Source organism: Heteronotia binoei, chromosome 5 (assembly GCF_032191835.1).
Source record: "Heteronotia binoei isolate CCM8104 ecotype False Entrance Well chromosome 5, APGP_CSIRO_Hbin_v1, whole genome shotgun sequence".
NCBI lineage: Eukaryota > Metazoa > Chordata > Lepidosauria > Squamata > Gekkonidae > Heteronotia > Heteronotia binoei.
In genome coordinates this window covers 156,751,496-156,770,700 of record NC_083227.1, presented here as the reverse complement: position 1 = coordinate 156,770,700, position 19,205 = coordinate 156,751,496, and the positions used below count along the sequence as shown (strand labels likewise).

The 19,205-nt window shown below is 44.9% G+C and overlaps 1 protein-coding gene across 1 annotated transcript in view; it reads left to right on the top strand.

Moving 5' to 3' along the window:
• The window catches only part of WWC1 (WW and C2 domain containing 1), a 144,043-nt gene that overhangs the window by 86,164 nt on the left and 38,674 nt on the right, over positions 1 to 19,205 (top strand). The window contains exons 4-9 of the mRNA XM_060240622.1: positions 235 to 311; positions 1,715 to 1,794; positions 2,206 to 2,335; positions 2,633 to 2,779; positions 3,055 to 3,125; positions 11,888 to 12,130. Of these exons, the coding sequence (XP_060096605.1) occupies positions 235 to 311; positions 1,715 to 1,794; positions 2,206 to 2,335; positions 2,633 to 2,779; positions 3,055 to 3,125; positions 11,888 to 12,130 (748 nt within the window). The remainder of the gene's footprint in view (positions 1 to 234; positions 312 to 1,714; positions 1,795 to 2,205; positions 2,336 to 2,632; positions 2,780 to 3,054; positions 3,126 to 11,887; positions 12,131 to 19,205) is intronic.

Here is a 19,205-nt window from a genome sequence, read left to right as displayed (position 1 = left end):
TTTGGGGGTGCCACATACGTGGCACCCCTCCCCCTGTCCGATCAGGGGGAGTTGCAAGCAGGAGAGCTCGCAAATCCACCTGCTAGCAAGGTGACGTAGCCCGGAAGTCCACAGATGATACTTTTCTTCTGTCTTGTGTGAGTTTGTGTGTTTAGAAGGAAAATGTGGTGCTTTATTTTGTGTACTATTCTCCACCATGGTGTATTTTAAAACTTTTTTCTCCTCTCCTTATAGTAGTCTCCAGTTCCTCATCTGGTTCAAAGTATGATCCAGATATCCTTAAGGCTGAAATTGCCACCACAAAATCTAGGGTAAGATTTTTATAACTGAGGTTTTGATTTCTTTCAGTTGTCACAGAGTCCAATACTTATAAGTCATAGATGTTATAAGAATGTATGAACCAGTGCTGTCTTAAGGTGCTATTAATGTTTGTAGAATCCCACCATCCCAAAGGAGGGACATGTTATAGAAGGTGACGTAATACTCTATTTCAGGGGTGGCCAACGGTAGCTCTCCAGATGTTTTTAACCTACAACTCCCATCAGCCCCAGCCATTGGCCATGATGGCTGGGACTGATGGGAGTTGTAGGCAAAAAACATCTGGAGAGCTACTGTTGGCCACTCCTGCTCTAATTTATCAAAATGCCTTATGGTAGTATAATCAAAATCACAACAACAGCCGTATCTCAAAATTTGTTATATTAATGAGATAAATGCGGGTTGTTCTGATTTTGTGTTTAAACCATTGGAGGTCTATATCTGCAGAGTCAGCAATATGCACGTCCCTAAGTCACTCTGCAGATGTTAAGAAGGTAATGATATATGACAAAAGGTAACAGTGAGACGCAGCAAGGGCTTGTGTTTGCAATTCGTGATAATTTCCCAGTCTAAAAGTGTAAATGCTTGATTTCTGGAGATTGTCCAATAGGAAGACTTGCTCTGTAAGAAAATGAAATAATGAATTGTATAAATCTATTTAATATAAGCAGTATATGAAAAATAATGATAAAGCATCTGAAAGTGTTCAAGAAAGGTGTACTGAATTGTTCAGTTATGACTATAATGAATGCACATATATCAGGGCTTTTTTGTAGCAGGAACTCCTTTACATTTTAGGCCACACACATTTTAGACCCTGTAATAAGCCCTGTAAGCTCTTGGAGGATTGCTACATCAGGGAGGTGTGGCCTAATATGCAAAGGAGTTCCTGCTACAAAAAACTCTGATATATATCATGGAAGTTGTTTTTTCTTAATTTTATAAAAAGACAACAGTTACGTCACAGAATCTGCTCATCCTCAACAGAGCTTTGGATATCTGTTTTTCTTCCCTAGTCGAAAAACCCATTCTGTTGAATGCTTTGGTCGGTGACTGGCTGCATCTGCTTCAGTCACTGCGGGATAATATTGCACATTCGGAGTGGAGGGCGGGATATAAATCCAATATCATCATCATCATCCAGCTGAAGAGGGGAGGTGAACAAAGGGGCCTGCCCCCTCCCCCGTGGCTGCGGGCCTGGTCCACTGGCACCTTTAAGACCAACAACATTTAATTCAAGGTATAAGAAGTGTACATGCACACAAAAGCTTTATTGGTCTTAAGTTGCCACTGGACTCAAACTTCGTACTACTGCTTCAGACCAACACGGCTACCCACCTGAGTATTCTAGTGGTAAGTTTTGTTTAGAACAGTTTGCTATTTTCCATTTCTGCAGGTTAATAAACTCAAGAGAGAAGTAGCTCACATGAGACAGGAACTCCAGTACAAGGAACTTGGCTACCAAACACTGAAGAAGTAAGTTAATGATCACTAGGTCTTAGCTTGGCAACTTTAGGATTCTTTAAGGCATACTTTACAAACCGTTGCATTCCTAAAGTAGGACAGAATTAAGAACCTATTGTAGATCATGAAATTGCACTGAAATGGGGGAAGAGGAGCTGACAGAAGAGAGAGGGACAGGTTAATTTGGTCTCCTTTCCCTTCTTCATTGTAGCTTCTCAGCCTAGACAATGGTTATCCCCATTGGTCTTGCAACTTTAGGAAGGAGAAAGGGCTTACTATGGGAAGGAGAACATGTAAAAGTTCTGCACCCATTAGTGCCTTCTGTTGAACGATTGCTGAAACAACACACGTGCATTCTGCTAATTTGAAGGGTCTTCCTGTTCATATTTTTTTTCCTCTTCTGTTTTATAAATCACACTGAAGAGTCGATATGAAAATGTCTGATACTCAAGGTGGATATAAACTTGATGAGGCGCAAGCTATCTTAAGTGAAATGAAAGCTATCAAGAAAGCCATCACTTCTGGAGAGAAAGAAAAGCAAGACCTCATTGAGGTATGGTATTGTCACGATGTACTTCAACTACTATTACAGCATCTCTGTAACTATAAAAATGCTTGGTGAACTGTTATAAAGATTAAGAGGAGTTCTTTCTTTGAACAGGGCAAAAATACAGTCAAAAAGAGATGTAAATAAACACTCTTGCTTGTCTCTTTCCACAAGTTAGGGATTAATTTTTCACGCGTAGATCCCCCAGTCTTAAATGTTTTCTTTGAAGATGAGCTGAACTAGTGACCATTGAAGAAGTGAGGAAGCCATAATAATGGGGGATTTAATTCTTCTTTTTTCCAGTGCCTTGCCAGGTTGAAAGACAATTTTGTGATGGACAGAGGATCGCACTCAGACTTGTGGGTCAGCAACACATCTTTGAAAGGCTCCAGTCTCTCATCGCCGAGGCAGTATTTGGATGTTGGTTCTCAAACAGATGTTTCTGGAAATGTACGTAAAGTCTAAAATATTACCTAGTGTTGGGTCCTGCTGCTGTTCTTGCATCCCATTAGAACTATTAGATGTTCTGTTGCAACCTGGTGGGTTTGCACTTGACCAACAAGGGGTTTCATATTTCTTTATCCATCTGCTAAAAACGATTCAGATTTGTTTGTTACTTAATTTATGAGCGCCAGTGTTGAACTTTGCATCTCTGTCACGTTACACGTTAATATACCTGTTTCCAAAGGGGAGAATCTTTGAAACTTTGTATTTTGTTTCTTTAGTTTATTGTGAGTAGTAATCAGTTGGCTGAGAAGGTGAGACTGCGCCTCCAGTATGAAGAGGCAAAGCGCAGGTAAGTGAGGCTTTCTTTGCCATTCCTGGCAATTATCATTCACAGTGTGAATAAATCACCTTTTATTTCTAATGAATAAATCACCTTTTCTTTCTTATGAAGAGAGCCAGTTTGGTGTAGTGGTTAAGTGTGCGGACTCTTATCTGGGAGAACCGGGTTTGAGTCCCCACTCCTCCACTTGCGCCTGCTAGCACGGCCTTGGGTCAGCCATAGCTCTGGCAGAGGTTGTCCTTGAAAGGGCAGCTGCTGGGAGAGCCCTCTCCAGCCCCACCCACCTCACAGGGTGTCTGTTGTGGGGGAGGAAGATAAAGGAGAATGTGAGCCGCTCTGAGATTCGGAGTGGAGGGCGGGATATAAATCCAATATCATCATCATCATCTTCTTCATATAACAGAAAATCCAGTCAGCAAGTTCCAACATTTAGAATATTGGGATTGGTTTGTCTGTTTCCGTGCAAATTTCTAGTTTATGCTGTTGAAAATTGTTGTTGGAAGGCTTTTCTTTTCAAAAAATGCTGCTGCTGCTACATACAATGAACTGTAAGCCAGTGTGGAGGAAGATGCAGTGGTCACCCTGTAAACCCAAGGATGGACAAATTTTTCAATGTGATGGTCCAATTTTGGGAAAGAAAATTGGATTCTGAGCTGACTACATTTTCCACTACATGTTCCTTTCCTTCTGGGGATCCCCCAGTTTGCCCTTTGTGCCATTCCTGAGCATCCTGTGTCTCCCAGAAGCAGCATTTTAGGGAGATCAGTGTCAGGGAGAGGCAGGGAATTCCTGTACCACTGATGGAAGTGCCTCCCTTTAGTGAAAAATGCTTTACATCCAACACAGAAATTGTATAGCAGCCCATACGTTGCTCAAAAAGGGAAGCAATAATCTGCATTTTTTGCTACATTTTAATCTCAGACCAACAGTAAGCATAAATATTGGTTTGGATCCTGCTGAAAATCTCTGTTAATGGTAGGAAACCGACTTTGCTGCCTTCCTCTCTTACTGCAATCCAAATGTCTCTCCAAATGCTGCTCCGGACCCCCCAAAACAGCATGGGAGAAGTCAGAGGACTGCCATGTTATGGGGGAACCAGCAAAAATTCCACCACTTGCATGGAATGCCTCAGAACGATTGTCAACATCTAACATAATAGCTGTAGTTATGGAATCCTGCTAACTTTTTGTACAAGTTCTTTCAAATAATGCTTATAGCCCAATTGTAGCATAGTTTGTTCTTATATGACCATTTTGCAAACGGTGCTCATATCACAGACTTCTGCAGTTTTGAAGGAGAGATGAGCTAAAAAGGTAAAGCTAGTCCCCTGTGCAAGCACCAATCATTTCCAACTCTGGGATGATGTTGCATCACTGTGTTTTCACGGCAGACTTTTTTACGGGGTGGTTTGCCATCGCCTTCCGCAGTCATCTACACTTTACCCTCAGCAAGCTGGGTACTCATTTTACCAACCTCGGAAGGATGGAAGGCGGAGTCAACCTTGAGCTGGCTATCTGAACCCAGCTTTTGCCAGGATCGAACTCAGGTCGTGAGCAGAGCTTGGACTGCAGTGCTGCAGCTTACCACTCTGCACCACAGGGCTCCTAGGAGTATTGATAGAGCCTGTCAAAAGGCAAATAGGGAAATCAGAAAGGCTTTTGAGGGTGAGTTGGGCTACCATCTGCCTCACCTGCATATTCAGCCCGCACCTCCAAGAGGTGATGACATACATCTCTCTGAGAATGGTAACATCATCATCTTGGAGGATTTGTGGCAAGGAACGAGGAACTCATTTTACCTCAGAAGGATGGAAGGCTGAGTCAACCTTGAGCTGGCTACCTGAACTCAGCTTTTGCTCGAATCGAACTCAGGTCATGAGCAGAGCTTGGACTGCAATACTGCAGGTTACCACTTGGCACCATGCCGCGGGGATAAGCTAGTTCAGAGGGAAAAAATAGCAATATAATCGATAGTCCCTTGTCAGCCTTTTCGCAGCTCTGAAGTGCCTGGGAGTCTGTGACTCGGCCAGACCTTCAGCAGAGCGAGCTGCTTAGATAGAAAGGCTGCAATCTTACATGCACTTACGTGGAAGTAAACCTCATTGAGCGCAGTGGGGCTTATTTCAAAGTAAATTTGCAAAAGGCAGACTGCAGAATGCAGGCAGCTAGATGTAAATACTGCAGGCTCTGGCTGAGACAGGGATGAGTTGAGAGACCTGAAAGTTAGGTAGGAACTCTCAGCTTCCCTTCTGCCTGCTGTGTGTCAACATTGTTTTCTCAGTTAATTCTCTGAGTGGCACTTGCCCAGCTGTTAGTAGTGGGAGGGCAGAGGGGCTGGCAAGAACTCAACAGCATCCTGCTTTACATAAGAAGAAGAAGAAGAAGATATTGGATTTATATCCTGCCCTCCACTCGGAAGAGTCTCAGAGCGGCTCGCAATCTCCTTTCCCTTCCTCCCCCACAACAGACACCCTGTGAGGTAGATGAAGATATTGGATTTATATCCCGCCCTCCACTCCGAAGAGTCTCAGAGCGGCTCACAATCTCCTTTACCTTCCTCCCCCGCAACAGACACCCTGTGAGGTGGGTGGGGCTGGAGAGGGCTCTCACAGCAGCTGCCCTTTCAAGGACAACCTCTGCCAGAGCTATGGCTGGCCCAAGGCCATGCTAGCAGGTGCAAGTGGAGGAGTGGGGAATCAAACCCGGTTCTCCCAGATAAGCGTCCGCACACTTAACCACTACACCAAACTGGCTCTCCATAAAAATTACACGCTTTTCCGTGAGACGTTTACATACAAATTGCACGCTTTTCCATGAGAACTTTTCCCGTTCTAAACGGTTTATGTCTAGTTACCTCAGGACTGCAAAGGCTCTGAGATAGTTTGCTTTATGAAACAGAACAAAGCTTTTTTTCTTCTGCTGTTTTGTGGTGGTCTGCACATATGTTTGTATTGCTGTAGTGTGATGGCGATCGCTTGCTTAACAATAAGCTGACCCTTGCTTCATATGTTGAATACTTTTTACACGGAAGGAGTTACAAATCAAATTAATTGGTCTGTTGATTATCACGGTGCAAACCTCGATCCAGTATACACACTGGATATGTGTATACAGACCTGCATGTGATGTGTGTATTTGCACACGCAACTTGTTTTTTAGCTGCATTGAAGGCAGGGCTAGCCTGAACAGATTGACCACCCCTGGGCCAAAAGAAGTTAAACTTCGGACTACCTATGCACGGGCCTTCTCTACCGCGGCCCCATGTTTGTGGAATCAACTCCCAGAGGAGGTGCGGGCCCTGCGGAACCTTGATCAGTTCCGCAGGGCCTGCAAGACCACCCTTTTCAAACAGGCATTCATGAACGGCTGACCAAGTCCACAAAGAAACATCAAAATGGTCCAGTCTGGAGATCCGCCATCATTACACAAATTGACAGGCATAGCGTCGATTAATAATGGTACTGTCAGATTTAACTTAATGTTTTTAGACTTAGTAACTGTTTTAACTAATGTATTAATCGGTTTGGGGTTAATTTAATGTTTTGTTAAATGTATTATTATTTTGCTGTTGTTAGCCGCCCTGAGCCTGCTTGGCGGGGGAGGGCGGGATATAAATAAAATTTTACTTACTTACTTACTTACATATAGGGAGAAACAGGAGCTCTTTGGACTTCAAGGGGCGCCAAATTAGAAATGAATGTGAAGGGTTTTAAAAGGGTATTTCTTTTTGCTTTTGCAATATTCTTTTTGAATGCTAAGAAATAAAGATACATGTTCATTCTAGACTTCTCATTTTTCTCTATATTGAATCGGTGGGGAAGGGGGGTCACAAAAGTCCTAGTTGCCTACTGTAATTGGAGGAAGTTAAAGCTAAGCCCCTGGTCCTATCGATCCAGTTTAAATGTTTGTGCTATATCATTATTTTGCTTTCCTGCTGATGTCAGATTCCATATTTCATTAACTAGAATACAATATTTCAAAGTTACTGTATCACCAGCCTCAGATCTTCATCTGTGAAATACAAGCAATTTTCATGAGAAGGGGAAGCCAATTCAAAATAGCAAGGATAGACGCAACAGGGCTTGGAAAGAAACTCATACAAGCAGGGTGCAATAAGATTCAAGAATTCTGCATGTCTCTTTAAATAGAGGACTAAGTCTTCCTTGAGATAGGCACTCACAAAAATGGAACAATAAAAGCTTGAGTCATAAGCTTTCTGATAGTAAGAATCTGGACATTACAATGCCTGGATGATGTGAATTAACTTTTTAGATGATGAATACCAAATAGGTAAAGTTATAACTTTGTTCTAAACAGTTTGCAAAATTCACAGCTAGGGAACAAAATCATGTTTGACTTTTCAAATTTATTTTATTTTCAAAGTGTTTATTTGCATAAGGAGGGAAAGGCTATTAGAGAAAGTGTTGAATACATAGACTTCTGTATTACTTTGTGTCTGGGCCAAGGTGGACCGGCCTATCCCGGGCCCGTGGCATCCCAGGACCCGATGGACCCCGATGCGCGCCCGGGTCGGCTACACCCACCTACCACATTTGCAGGTGGTGGGTGTCCTTGGGCCTCAGTGGCATCGCGGGGCTCAGGGGTGGCCTCGGGCTGCAACGGGGTGCACCAGGGCAGTATGGAAAGACGCAGCCGCGCCCCAGAGAAGCAGGCAGCTGCGGGGTGAAGCCGCGAGAAGAGGAGAGCAGTGTGCTTGGCAGCCCCGAGGAGGATGGACCCCCTCCTCGGCCAACATCACCTGAGGCTGGCCTTGATGCGATGCAGTCACGGAATGCTGGCCTCCCCACCCCAGAAGAGGCCGGGTTACGAGGTGGGGGGGTGGGATCGAGATCGAGTGGCCAGGAAAGAGGAGAGCACCAATGGTACTGGGAAGGAGGTGATTGTTGGCTCGGTGAGGGAAGGGGACGAAAGCACGGAACAGGGAACAGCTGTGTGAGGGGATTTAAGGCAAGGAATGCTGCTGGCCAAGGAGGAAGAAGCAGAGAAAGGAGGCTGAGGCTGGAACAAGAGAGAGAAAGTGCAGCTGAAGGCTTTTCCCCTCTGCGGAGGCAGTGGTCGTGTGCAGTTACACAGCCCCCCTCCATTCTGAGGCCACAAGCAATCTTCTTCGTGGTCTCTGTGCAACTCACACACTGGGTACTGCACCTGCGCTGTGCCCTTTTCCCGGAGAATTCCAAAGCTCAGCTTTTATGTCGGGCTTCTCCTCAGCTCAGCAACAGCACAATGCACATGCCATGAGCTGAGGGAAAACCCCGCCCCACCTCAGTTCCTTCCTTACCGCCTGCCAGCTGGACGGAAAATATTTTTCTCCTCAGGCTTGTCACCCTACATTCAATTTACCTCATAAAGACTAGCGTGTTTCCTTTCCCTTATTCTTATTTGTGGTTGTCTGAAAGAAAAACAAAATGAAAAACACTTCATCACATTTGTTGTTTTCTCCTCAGTCCCTCACCCCCCCTCCCTTTTTACTATCAACCGTTCTCCCTCAGGAGTAGCGTATGGAAAACCCCCCCATTTTTCAAGCTATGCATGACTTGCAACGTGAAGATCCCCCCAACTGATGGACATAACAAGTGTCTCTTTTGTCTTGGGGAATATCATAAAGTTGACACTTGCATTCTTTGTGCTAAATTCGGTCATCAGGTCAAAAAGAATCGTGCTACTAGACTCTGAACCTTTCTAATTGAGGCTGCTTTGCACCCGACTATGTACCAGTCAGTAGATCCACAGTCTCTGCCGCCTCCCCCACCAGATATGCGGGGAGATTCGGCTGCCTCAACTTCGACAGGAAACAGAGGAGCAGACTCGGATGTCTCTCAACAAAAGGCTGCGACATCAAAGCCTTCAAAGACTAAGAGACACTCATCTTCGAAGTTGACTCCCATTAAGCCTAAAAAGTCTAAACATAAGGCTACCAATTCAGTAGTTTTGACTCCCACACCCCACAGAAACCAGCCTATTACGGTAACAGTTATGATTTCATCCACACCCTCGATACGTTCTGTACCCATGCAAAACCCAGACTGCCCTATTACTCTGCAAGGGAATGCTGGCGAAGACGTTAGGATGGGTGATGCTTCGGCCCTGAGGCAGCCTCCCAAAAAGCAAGCCCTGGATTCGAGGCAAGCTCCACGCTCTGCCAAACCCAAGGGAGGAGTCACCAATTCCTTCGCTACACTCTGATGTAGGAGGAGGTTCAGAATCTGAGCAGGAGGTCTACCCACGATCCCCCCTGCGTCACCGTCCATTTTCCCGGCGCCTCACACACCGGGATCATAGATATTATGATGATGTATATTATGACCCATAATACCACCCTTGCTCCTGTCATCATTCTGAACGCTATTATGCACGTCCCAATTATGATGACTGCCACGATGACTATTATCAGCGATCTCCGATCTACCGCAGAGGATACCATGAACGTTCTAGGTCTCCATATTGTGAAGAGACCAGACGTTACAGGCCTCAAGACTGCCCTTCGGATGAGGCCGGAACAGGGATACTCCATCAATTCATGACACTGGCACTAAACCATGCATGAATCCATCAGAATCTAAGGTACTGGTCAAGCCTATTGATCCGGTGGATGACGCCGCTGTGTCAAACTCCAGAGAAACAGATACAGAAGTACCTGCTTCGGATGATGATAACTCTGTGGGTGTTGAGCCCACTTCATCCACTTTCATCACCCATTACGCCTTCGATGTTCAGGGGCGCAGGGATGCAGTTTTCGGTCAAACAGTGTTAAGTTCAGTATTGCACTCGTAGTGCCTGTTGTTATGATGTTTTTACCTATGATGTTTTTACCTGAAAGTAAGAAACGAAGTAATGTATGCAAGCAACTTGCCATGATATTTCTTTGAGTGGTGCCTCTTTGGACCAGCACCCACCAACCATACCATTTAGCTTGCTAGTCATGCAGTATGTGAGCTGCACAGAGACCACGAGGAAGATAAACAGGTTGCTTACTGGTAACTGATGATCTTCGAGTGGTCATCTGTGCAGTCACACCCACCCACCCTTCCCCAATGCTGGCCATTTTTTTCTTCTTATTTCCTCCTGTTTTTGGTTTGGCGGTGTAAGGAAGGAACTGAGGTGGGGCGGGGTTTTCCCTCAACTCAGGGCATGTGCATTGCACTGTTGCTGAGCTGAGGAAAAGCCCGCCATAAAAGCTGAGCTTTGGAATTCTCCGGGAAAAGGGCACAGCGCAGGCGCAGTACCCAGTGTGTGACTGCACAGATGACCACTTGAAGATCATCAGTTACAGGTAAGCAACCTGTTTTTCCCTTGCTGGGTTCTCCTCCATCACGGCAGAAGCCCCACCGGGCGGGGGCGTCAGCAGGGGGCGCCACACTTTGAAAATGGAAAAACTGCACAATGTTGAAAAATTCCAATTTATCTATGCTTATATGACATAGGTTTTCAAATTACAGTTGAGCAATCCTCTTAGAGCCTACTCTTTACAAATTCACAGAGGAATTTATGGATTACAAACGAATGCCATCCTAATTCATCAATAGGCACAACGTTGGGGGCTTAATCAGAAAGCTGAACATTAAATTAGTTGCAGGGAAGGCGGCAGTTCAGCTTGGATTTCTAGATTTCTATTACCGTATTTTTCGGACCATAAGATGCACTTCCCCCCCCCCAAAAAAAGTGGGGGGGGAAGTGTATGCGTCTTATGGAGCGAAGGTACGTACCTTCCTGGGGGGGTGCGATCCGCTGTCTCTGCCTCCGATCCGGCGCTTCCCCCGTGCCTCCCTGCCTGGCTCCATCTTCTTCCAGCAAGCGCTGGGATCGCTCCACGTGGCCCCACCGCAAACCCAGAGCTTCGCGAGCGCCGGCTGTGGAGGGGGCAGCGTGCTTCCTCCTTGCCTGTGTGCCTGGCTCCAGCTCTGATGCTTAAAGCAAGCGCTGGGATTGGAGGGCAGAGGGAGCGATCCCAGCGCTTGCTTTAAACATCAGAGGTGGAGCCAGGCAGACAGACAAGGAGGAAGCACGCTGCCCCCTCCGCAGCTGGCGCTCGCGAAGTGCTGGATTTGCGGTGGGGCCATGTGGAGCGATCCCAGCGCTTGCTGGAAGAAGATGGAGCCAGGCAGGGAGGCACGGGGGAAGCGCCGGATCGGAGGCAGAGGCAGCGGATCGCCCCCCAGGAGGAAGGTGCGTCCTATCGTCCGGAGCGCCTTATGGTGCGAAAAATACGGTAATTATGGAAGTTAAATTAACCAGTATCCTCCCTTCTATGGGAACTAGCTCAATAATCAGAAACCACGTCAGGATTTTTTCCCTGAATTATGACTGAATTATTAGCACTAGCCAAAGCTTTGAGATGCCATCTTAATTCAGCCACCTCTCTGAATATTCCCAATGCTCCTAGTAGGGGTCAGTCACCAGAGGTTACTTTGACTTCCGGGGTCATGCACACACGCGCGCGCGCACACATGCACATAAAATAGAAAATACAAAAAAAAAATTAAGACACAGTTGATAGGACTAATGAAAGTTGATAAATAATAATTCTTTTGTTCTAGATTGGCCAGTACTGTAACAGTGGAAATTGAGTCTTAATCTGCGTGGCCTTTTGTAGGAGTTGTCTTTCCATCATATTGCTTTATTGAACAATGTGCTTTTATAAATAAGAACTAGCCATACTAGATGACTGCATACATGTATACCTAATAGGAAATAGACTGAGGCTACTGAAACATAATATACTATATTCTAATTGAATTGTTCTTCTGCTTACAGAATAGCAAACTTAAAGATACAGTTGGCTAAGCTGGACAGTGAGGCCTGGCCTGGTGTGCTGGATTCTGAACGGGATAGATTAATGTTAATCAACGAGAAGGAGGAACTTCTGAAGGAAATGAGATTTGTGAGCCCTAGAAAATGGACCCAAGGTGAAGTGGAAAGACTAGAAACGGAAAGAAAGCGTCTAGAGGAAGACCTTCAAACTGCAAGAGATACACAGAGCAAAGCTTTAACCGAAAGGTAGTCGGGAACCATTTAATCTCGTTATACCCTATGGGCTATTAATCTCTTGATTTCCCATTAGGTATCTGAAGATAACATTAATTTATTCTTTGTACTTTTCTGAATTTGAAAATAAAAATTAAAAGGAAGAATCTATTTTGGAAGTTGTGATAATCACTTTCCATTCTTGGGAAATAATAAATATCCCGCAGGCAGGGTTGCCCGCTCTGGTTTGCAAAATACCTGGAGATTTTAAGGGTGGAGCCTTGGGAGGGTGCGGCTTGGGGAGGAACCTCAACAGGGTATAATGCTATAAAGTTCACCCTAAAAAAATAGCCATGTTCTTCAGGGAGATTGGTCTTGGTCATTTGGAGGTCAGTTTTAATAGCAGGAGATCACCAGGTGCCACCTGGAGGCTGGCAACCCTAACTGTAGATATTGAGATTTCTTCCTAAGCATAAGATACATAGGCTAAGCCACAAAGGATTCCTCCTTTGGTTGGCCATCCCTTTGGCATTAAATGTGGCCGCTGAAACGATGCATGCTTCTCTGATGCCTTCTTTTACAACAGGATCTTGCTGGAGTGGGGAGTGTGTCTCGATGAGTGCTTTCCCTGTTTTGTCAGAGGCTGCAGACATTTTATTGTGCATATTACATCAGCATAAAATTGATTTCAGAATCTATTTAAAGGTACCTTACAAAGTCCTTCACAACCTAGGCCCTGTATGCCTTCTGATATGAGACCTTCTGCTCAGCACAGCAGTGCCTTCTGACCTCTGTGAGAGTATGAGTGATGTCTTTTAACAAGAGTTTGAACAATGATTCTGGGCATTTTAGGTAGTGCATTCCTTCTGTTTTGGAGATGCAGGGCTTTTTTTTAAAGCAGGAACGCACAGGAACGCGGTTTCCGGCTAGCTTTGTGCCAGGGGTGTGGCCTAATATGTAAATGAAGTCCTGCTGAGCTTTTTCTAGAAAAAGCCCTCTGCGAAACAATGGTGATGTCAGGGGGTGTGCCCTAATATGCAAATGAGTTCCTGCTGGGCTATTTATTTATTTATTACTTTACATTTATATAAGCGGACTCAGGGCGGCTTACAATATACAGACTTTCTACAAATAAAGACCTGAGGACATGAATTGTTAGAAGGGCATTTTAGATCTTCTGGATGAGCATTTTCGGCACCCTGGCTTTGGAGGGCAACTGCCTAGATGCCATTCTACGTTTGTTATTTCTAGCTTTGCAGTAGTTATTTTTGGATTTAATGTTAAAATGGTATTCTTGTTATATAATCTTGGGTCCCAGTTTACTTTGAGAAAAGTGAGTCGATATACGCTTGAATAAAATAAATTTTCCACAGTGAAAAAGTGTTATAGTACAAAATGGAAGTCCAGTAGCCCCTTTAAGACCAACGAAGTGTCATCCAGAATGGAAGCTTTCACATGCATGTATACTTCTTTAAACAAGGAATGAGGTACAGTGAGCAGAGCAACATATAGCTGGTGGACAGTGGTTTAGAATGCCAAGTGATACAAGGTTGAAATCCAATGGCAGAGTAGCGAAATTAACAAATTGAGAGAACATTTGGTTTGGATAGCATTTGCATGGTCAGCCAGTCATTATGATCAGCCAGTATCATAATGCCTCTGTATAAATCGATGGTGCGGTCTCATTTGGAGTACTGTGTGCAGTTCTGGTCGCCGCACCTCAAAAAGGATATTATAGCATTGGAGAAAGTTCAGAAAAGGGCAACTAAAATGATTAAAGGGCTGGAACACCTTCCCTATGAAGAAAGGTTGAAACACTTAGGGCTCTTTAGCTTGGAGAAACGTCGACTGAGGGGTGACATGATAGAAGTTTACAAGATAATGCATGGGATGGAGAAAGTAGAGAAAGAAGTACTTTTCTCCCTTTCTCACAATACAAGAACTCGTGGGCATTCGATGAAATTGCTGAGCAGACAGGTTAAAACGGATAAAAGGAAGTACTTCTTCACCCAAAGGGTGATTAACATGTGGAATTCACTGCCACAGGAGGTGGTGGCGTCCACAAGCATAGCCACCTTCAAGAAGGGGTTAGATAAAAATATGGAGCAGAGGTCCATCAGTGGCTATTAGCCACAGTGTGTGTGTGTGTATATATATATATATATATATTTGGCCGCTGTGTGACACAGAATGTTGGACTGGATGGGCCATTGGCCTGATCTAACATGGCTTCTCTTATGTTCTTATGTTCTTATGGGGAACCAATAAAACAGTAACATGTCAGAATGTGAGAATGCCTGTTAATTGCTCAGTTGCTGGCAAGCCTGGGCCAAAATGAGGCGCTTTCTTTCTCAGAGGTTTTTCCTGTCCAACTAATTTAGCATGTACCATGCATATAAACATCATTTTAGTTGGCCATTAGAAAAAAAATACATTAAAATATAGTGGAAGATGGGTTTAGTATACGTAATGAAGTAAACAGCCAATATCCTTTATTTGAGTACCTCAATACAAAAAACATTATTCCGATACACTATTCTAAAAGAGAAATGCATTGGAATGCTGTGGCTATATAGCTATACTTGGTGAAAGTGGGTTTAGCATATGTAACGAGATAAAAAAAAATCGATATTCCTGTTCAATCCTGGGGAGGTGTTTGTTCCAAGTTTCATAATAATTTGTAAATCAGCAGTTTCCCTCTCCATTCGGTTCTTGAAGTTCCTTTGCATTGAAAACAGCAACTTTGAGGTCACCCTTTGAATGTTTTGGAAGGTTCAAGTGTTCTCCCACAGGTTTCTCAGTTTTGTAATTCCTGATGTCAGATTTGTGTCCATTTATCCTTTGGCGCAGGGTTTGTCCTGTTTGCTCTATGTAGAGAACCGAAGGGCATTGTTGGCATTTAATGGCATATATAATGTTGGAAGATGAACAAGTGAATGAGCCTGAGATGGTATAGTTAGGTCCAGTAATTGTGTTCTCTGGGTGTATGTGACAGCAAAGTCGGCATTTGGGTTTATTGCAAGCTCTGGTACTGGGTGTCCATGCTCAGCTGAGATGTATTGTTGTAGGTGAGATTAGGGGGCTGTCTGTGTGCAAGAAAAGGTTTACGCCTCCCCCCCCCCCCCCCGTACTTTTGAAAGCGAGCTGTCACTATCCAATAGAACTTGTAAGTTGCTGATGATATGTTGAACTGTTTCCAGTTGCGAGTTGTGTGTGACCACTAGTGGTGTTCTGTTGTTGTATTTTTTGGTCTGTCTTGTAACAGGCTTTCTCTGGGTATCATTCTGGCTTTGTTAATCTGTTTCCTGTCTTCATCGGGTGGGTACTTTAGTTCCAAAAAGGTTTATTGTAGATTCTCTCAGGAGGATTGGAGCAAATGCAGCTACAGCGTAGTGCCTGGCTGTATGCAATGGATCGTTTTGGTTGGTAGCAGGTATGTTTGTCGATCAGTAGGTTTCTGGTATAAGGTAGTGTCTATGCATCCATTTTTGTATTTTTACAGTGGTGTCTAGAAAATGTATGTCTTGTGTAGACTGGTTCATTTTTAGGTTGATGGTAGGGTGAAAATCACTGAATGCCTGGTGGAATGCATGCAGGACTTCTTTACCATATGTCCAGACCATAAAAACGTCATCTGTGTAACACAGGTATAAGCGAGGTAGGAGTGGGTGGGAGTCTAAAAAGCGTTGCTCCAAGCCATAAAGAAGTTAGCATATCATGGGGCCATGCGGGTTCCCCTGGCTGTACCATTGATCTGTGGAGACAGTTCATTGCCAACTCTGAAGTAGTTATGGGTGAGAACAAAATGGCACATGTCAGCTGTGTTTTTGTCAGAGATTATATAATTTACAGCTTGTAATCCATCTTGGTGTGGGATGTTGATATACAGAGATTCTCAGACAACTGTTTTCAGACAAACTGCCGATGATAGTTTTCCAGGCGACTTGAAAGCTGCCTTTGAAACAGCCATCAGGAAGCAAACGCCGCGGTTACGCAGTTTGTCACTTCATATGCAGTCACCGGGTTGTAGAGCATCTGTTCACAAACTTACCTTGTCCTTTGAATCGGGTTCCTGTCTTAGGATCAGTCACATGGCAGGAAGTGGTTTAGTGTGCTATGAAAAAATATTTCACTCCATTGCAAAATTGATACTAGTATGTAAGTTGCTGGTAGTGGCTACTGTTATTGGTGAGGGAATATGTTCCTTTGCCCTTAAAAAAACCATCTCAAGTAGGAACTGTTGGCAATTGCCTTTTTCTGCCTGAGATCATGGAAAGCTGTTGCCAGTCAGGCAACAGTGGTCTGATTTGTATAGTATTTTTGACAGAGTATGCTGGAATACGTCCCGTAGGGCACTCTGGTCAGCCCAGCTTCAGCTAGAGTTCTAATGAATACAGACTCACAGACAGCCAGTTCAACAGTTATATTAGGGTTCAGGCAATAAGCATAAGTCAAGTACAGTCCAATAGTCAGGTCACTCACAGTCAGTCCAGCCAGTTCAGAGGTACAATAATCACAGTCCAGAAGAATAGTCAGTTAACAGTCCATCAATCCACGTCATTCACCAATCCAACAGTATAGCACGCCACTCTCCTCCAAGTTCTCCCACAGTAGGTAGCAGTGTGGCTACTGCTGTTATACCCCCACCAGCCAATCCCATTGCTCATTTGGCTAATGAGTTGCACATGTTTCTCACAGGCTTCTACTTACATCTGTATAGCAGGAGTTACATAATCAAATAACCAGGATCTAGAAGCCTTAAAGCGACGTACACTGTCAATTTTCATTTATGCTTACCACTGGGACACAGAGTAGACCTTGCAACTGCTGAGATTGGGCAGTTGTATTGGGGTACTGCATGATTACCTGTATCAGTGAAGCATTCAGACAGACAATATTTCTACAAATTTGGAAGAAGACTGCAAATTTATACCTTGCCCTTCCCTCTGAATCAGAGACTCAGGGCGGCTTACAATCGCCTATATCTTCCCCCACAACAGACACCCTGTGAGGTGGGTGGGGCTGGAGAGGGCGCTCACAGCAGCTGCCCTTTCAAGGACAACCTCTGCCAGAGCTATGGCTGACCCAAGGCCATTCCAGCAGGGGCAAGTGGAGGAGTGGGGAATCAAACCCGGTTCTCTCAGATAAGAGTCTGCATACTTAACCACTACACCAAATTGGCTCTCCACTAAATTTAGTGGTCACTATTGGCAGAATATTCTGTTTTTTCCGTGTAAAATAGAAATATGAATTATGCTTGTGAAAGTTAATATTCTGAACGAGAAAAATGATTATTTAGTATGCTTGTGATGGTATGCTTTATAAGTGCAGTAGTAAAGCCTCACCACAAACAGCATATACATCAGCTTGGGAGGAGGAGTGACCAAGACAGTGGAGGTGGGTGGGACAGAGATATGAGGAAGAGTCACACCTCACCTCCTCACCTGCAGGTGTCCCGCCAGTGGCTGTCACAACCCCACTTCTTGCCTATCATGCCAGTCTTGTAACTTCATGAATGGAGGGATGCAGAACCCCAGAAGCAGCTTGGAGGTAGGGTCATGCTATCCTTGCCACTCCTCAGCTAGCTGGTGTCATTTCTCTCACTCCTTTCTCTGGGTCAGCATGGACTACTAGCTTTTCTCCACCCTGACCCTGCCTTGGCCAGTTTGGTGTAGTGGTTAAGTGTGCGGACTCTTACCTGGGAGAACCGGGTTTGATTCCCCACTCCTCCACTTGCACCTGCTGAGATGGCCTTGGGTCAGCCATAGCTTTCATAGAATCTGTCCTTGAAAGGGCAGCTGCTATAAAAAAGCACTCTTCGCCCCACCTACCTCCCAGGGTGTTTGTTGTGGAGGGGGAAGGTAGAGGAGATTGTGACCGCTCTGAGATTCAGAGTATAGGGCGGGATATAAATCCAAAATCTTCTTCTTCTTCTCGGCCCCCCAATTATACCTAATCCTTTGTGAAGTTCAACCCTTTGTCAACCTGCCCCCTTCCCCATGTTTAGCCCCACCCCATACATAACAAAGGATGCCCAGTGAGTTCCTGACCCCACCCTGGAGCTTCTGACCTTGCCAGTGTGGTGTTTCTGCGGGCAAGGTGGCAGAATGTCGGTGCTAGCTGTGAAGCCTCTCCAGAATGCTCCATGGCTGCCCCCTGTTGCAGTCTCTTCTCCACCATTATGGCAGGCTCGTTGCTGGCCTCTCAGCCATGTCTGTGATGTTCCACACCCAGCAGAAGTTCAGGGCCCCATTCCCTTGGTGGTGGCAGTGTGGCTGAGCTTGGCTTGACCAGTGGTGGCCAGCATCCCTTTCTTTGGTTGGTGATGGTGTTGGTGGTAGAGCTGTGACCTCTGGTGTTTGGTCCCATGACAAGGCTTTCCTTGCTGGTTGTGGGGGAGTCAGTGGACAGGGTGACCAAAGGACATCATAAGGGGGTCTTCTTGAGTCCTGGCTGGTCTACGCTGGGACGTAGAGTCAGAGCAGTGATAGTTGAGCAAAAGAGGGATATATGGTGTGTGTCCCAAAGCTGAGCATGAAATGGATGCATCAAGAGTTCATGAGGCAGGGTATGGGTTGGGAATAGTGACACAGTTGAAATTCACAGAATAAAATACAGGGCTGGAGACCTCTGGTCACTTAGGGGAAAAACGCGATGATGCACTTGGATGCTGTAGACATCAAAAATGCTCTCCCTTGCATGAATTCCTGAACTGAAAAGCATCAGTATGGAGGGACGGTGGCTCAGTGGTAGAGCATCTGCTTGGGAAACAGAAGGTCCCAGGTTCAATCCCTGGCATTTCCAAAAAAGGGTCCAGGCAACTAGATGTGAAAAACCTCAGCTTGAGACCCTGGAGAGCCGCTGCCAGTCTGAGAAGACAATACTGACTTTGATGGACCAAAGGTCTGATTCAGTTTAAGGCAGCTTCATATGTTCATATAGTATGAATTTTCTTTTTTCTGCATGAGCAAGGCCTTTGCTTTACTGGAGAGCAGTTCTGTGTTCAGGTGCTGTATTTTTCTGGGCTTGTTACAAACTTGTGACATGGGTCATCTTCCCAACTCCTATCCTATCCTATCCATATGTCTCCTGAGCTGAATGTGTAAAA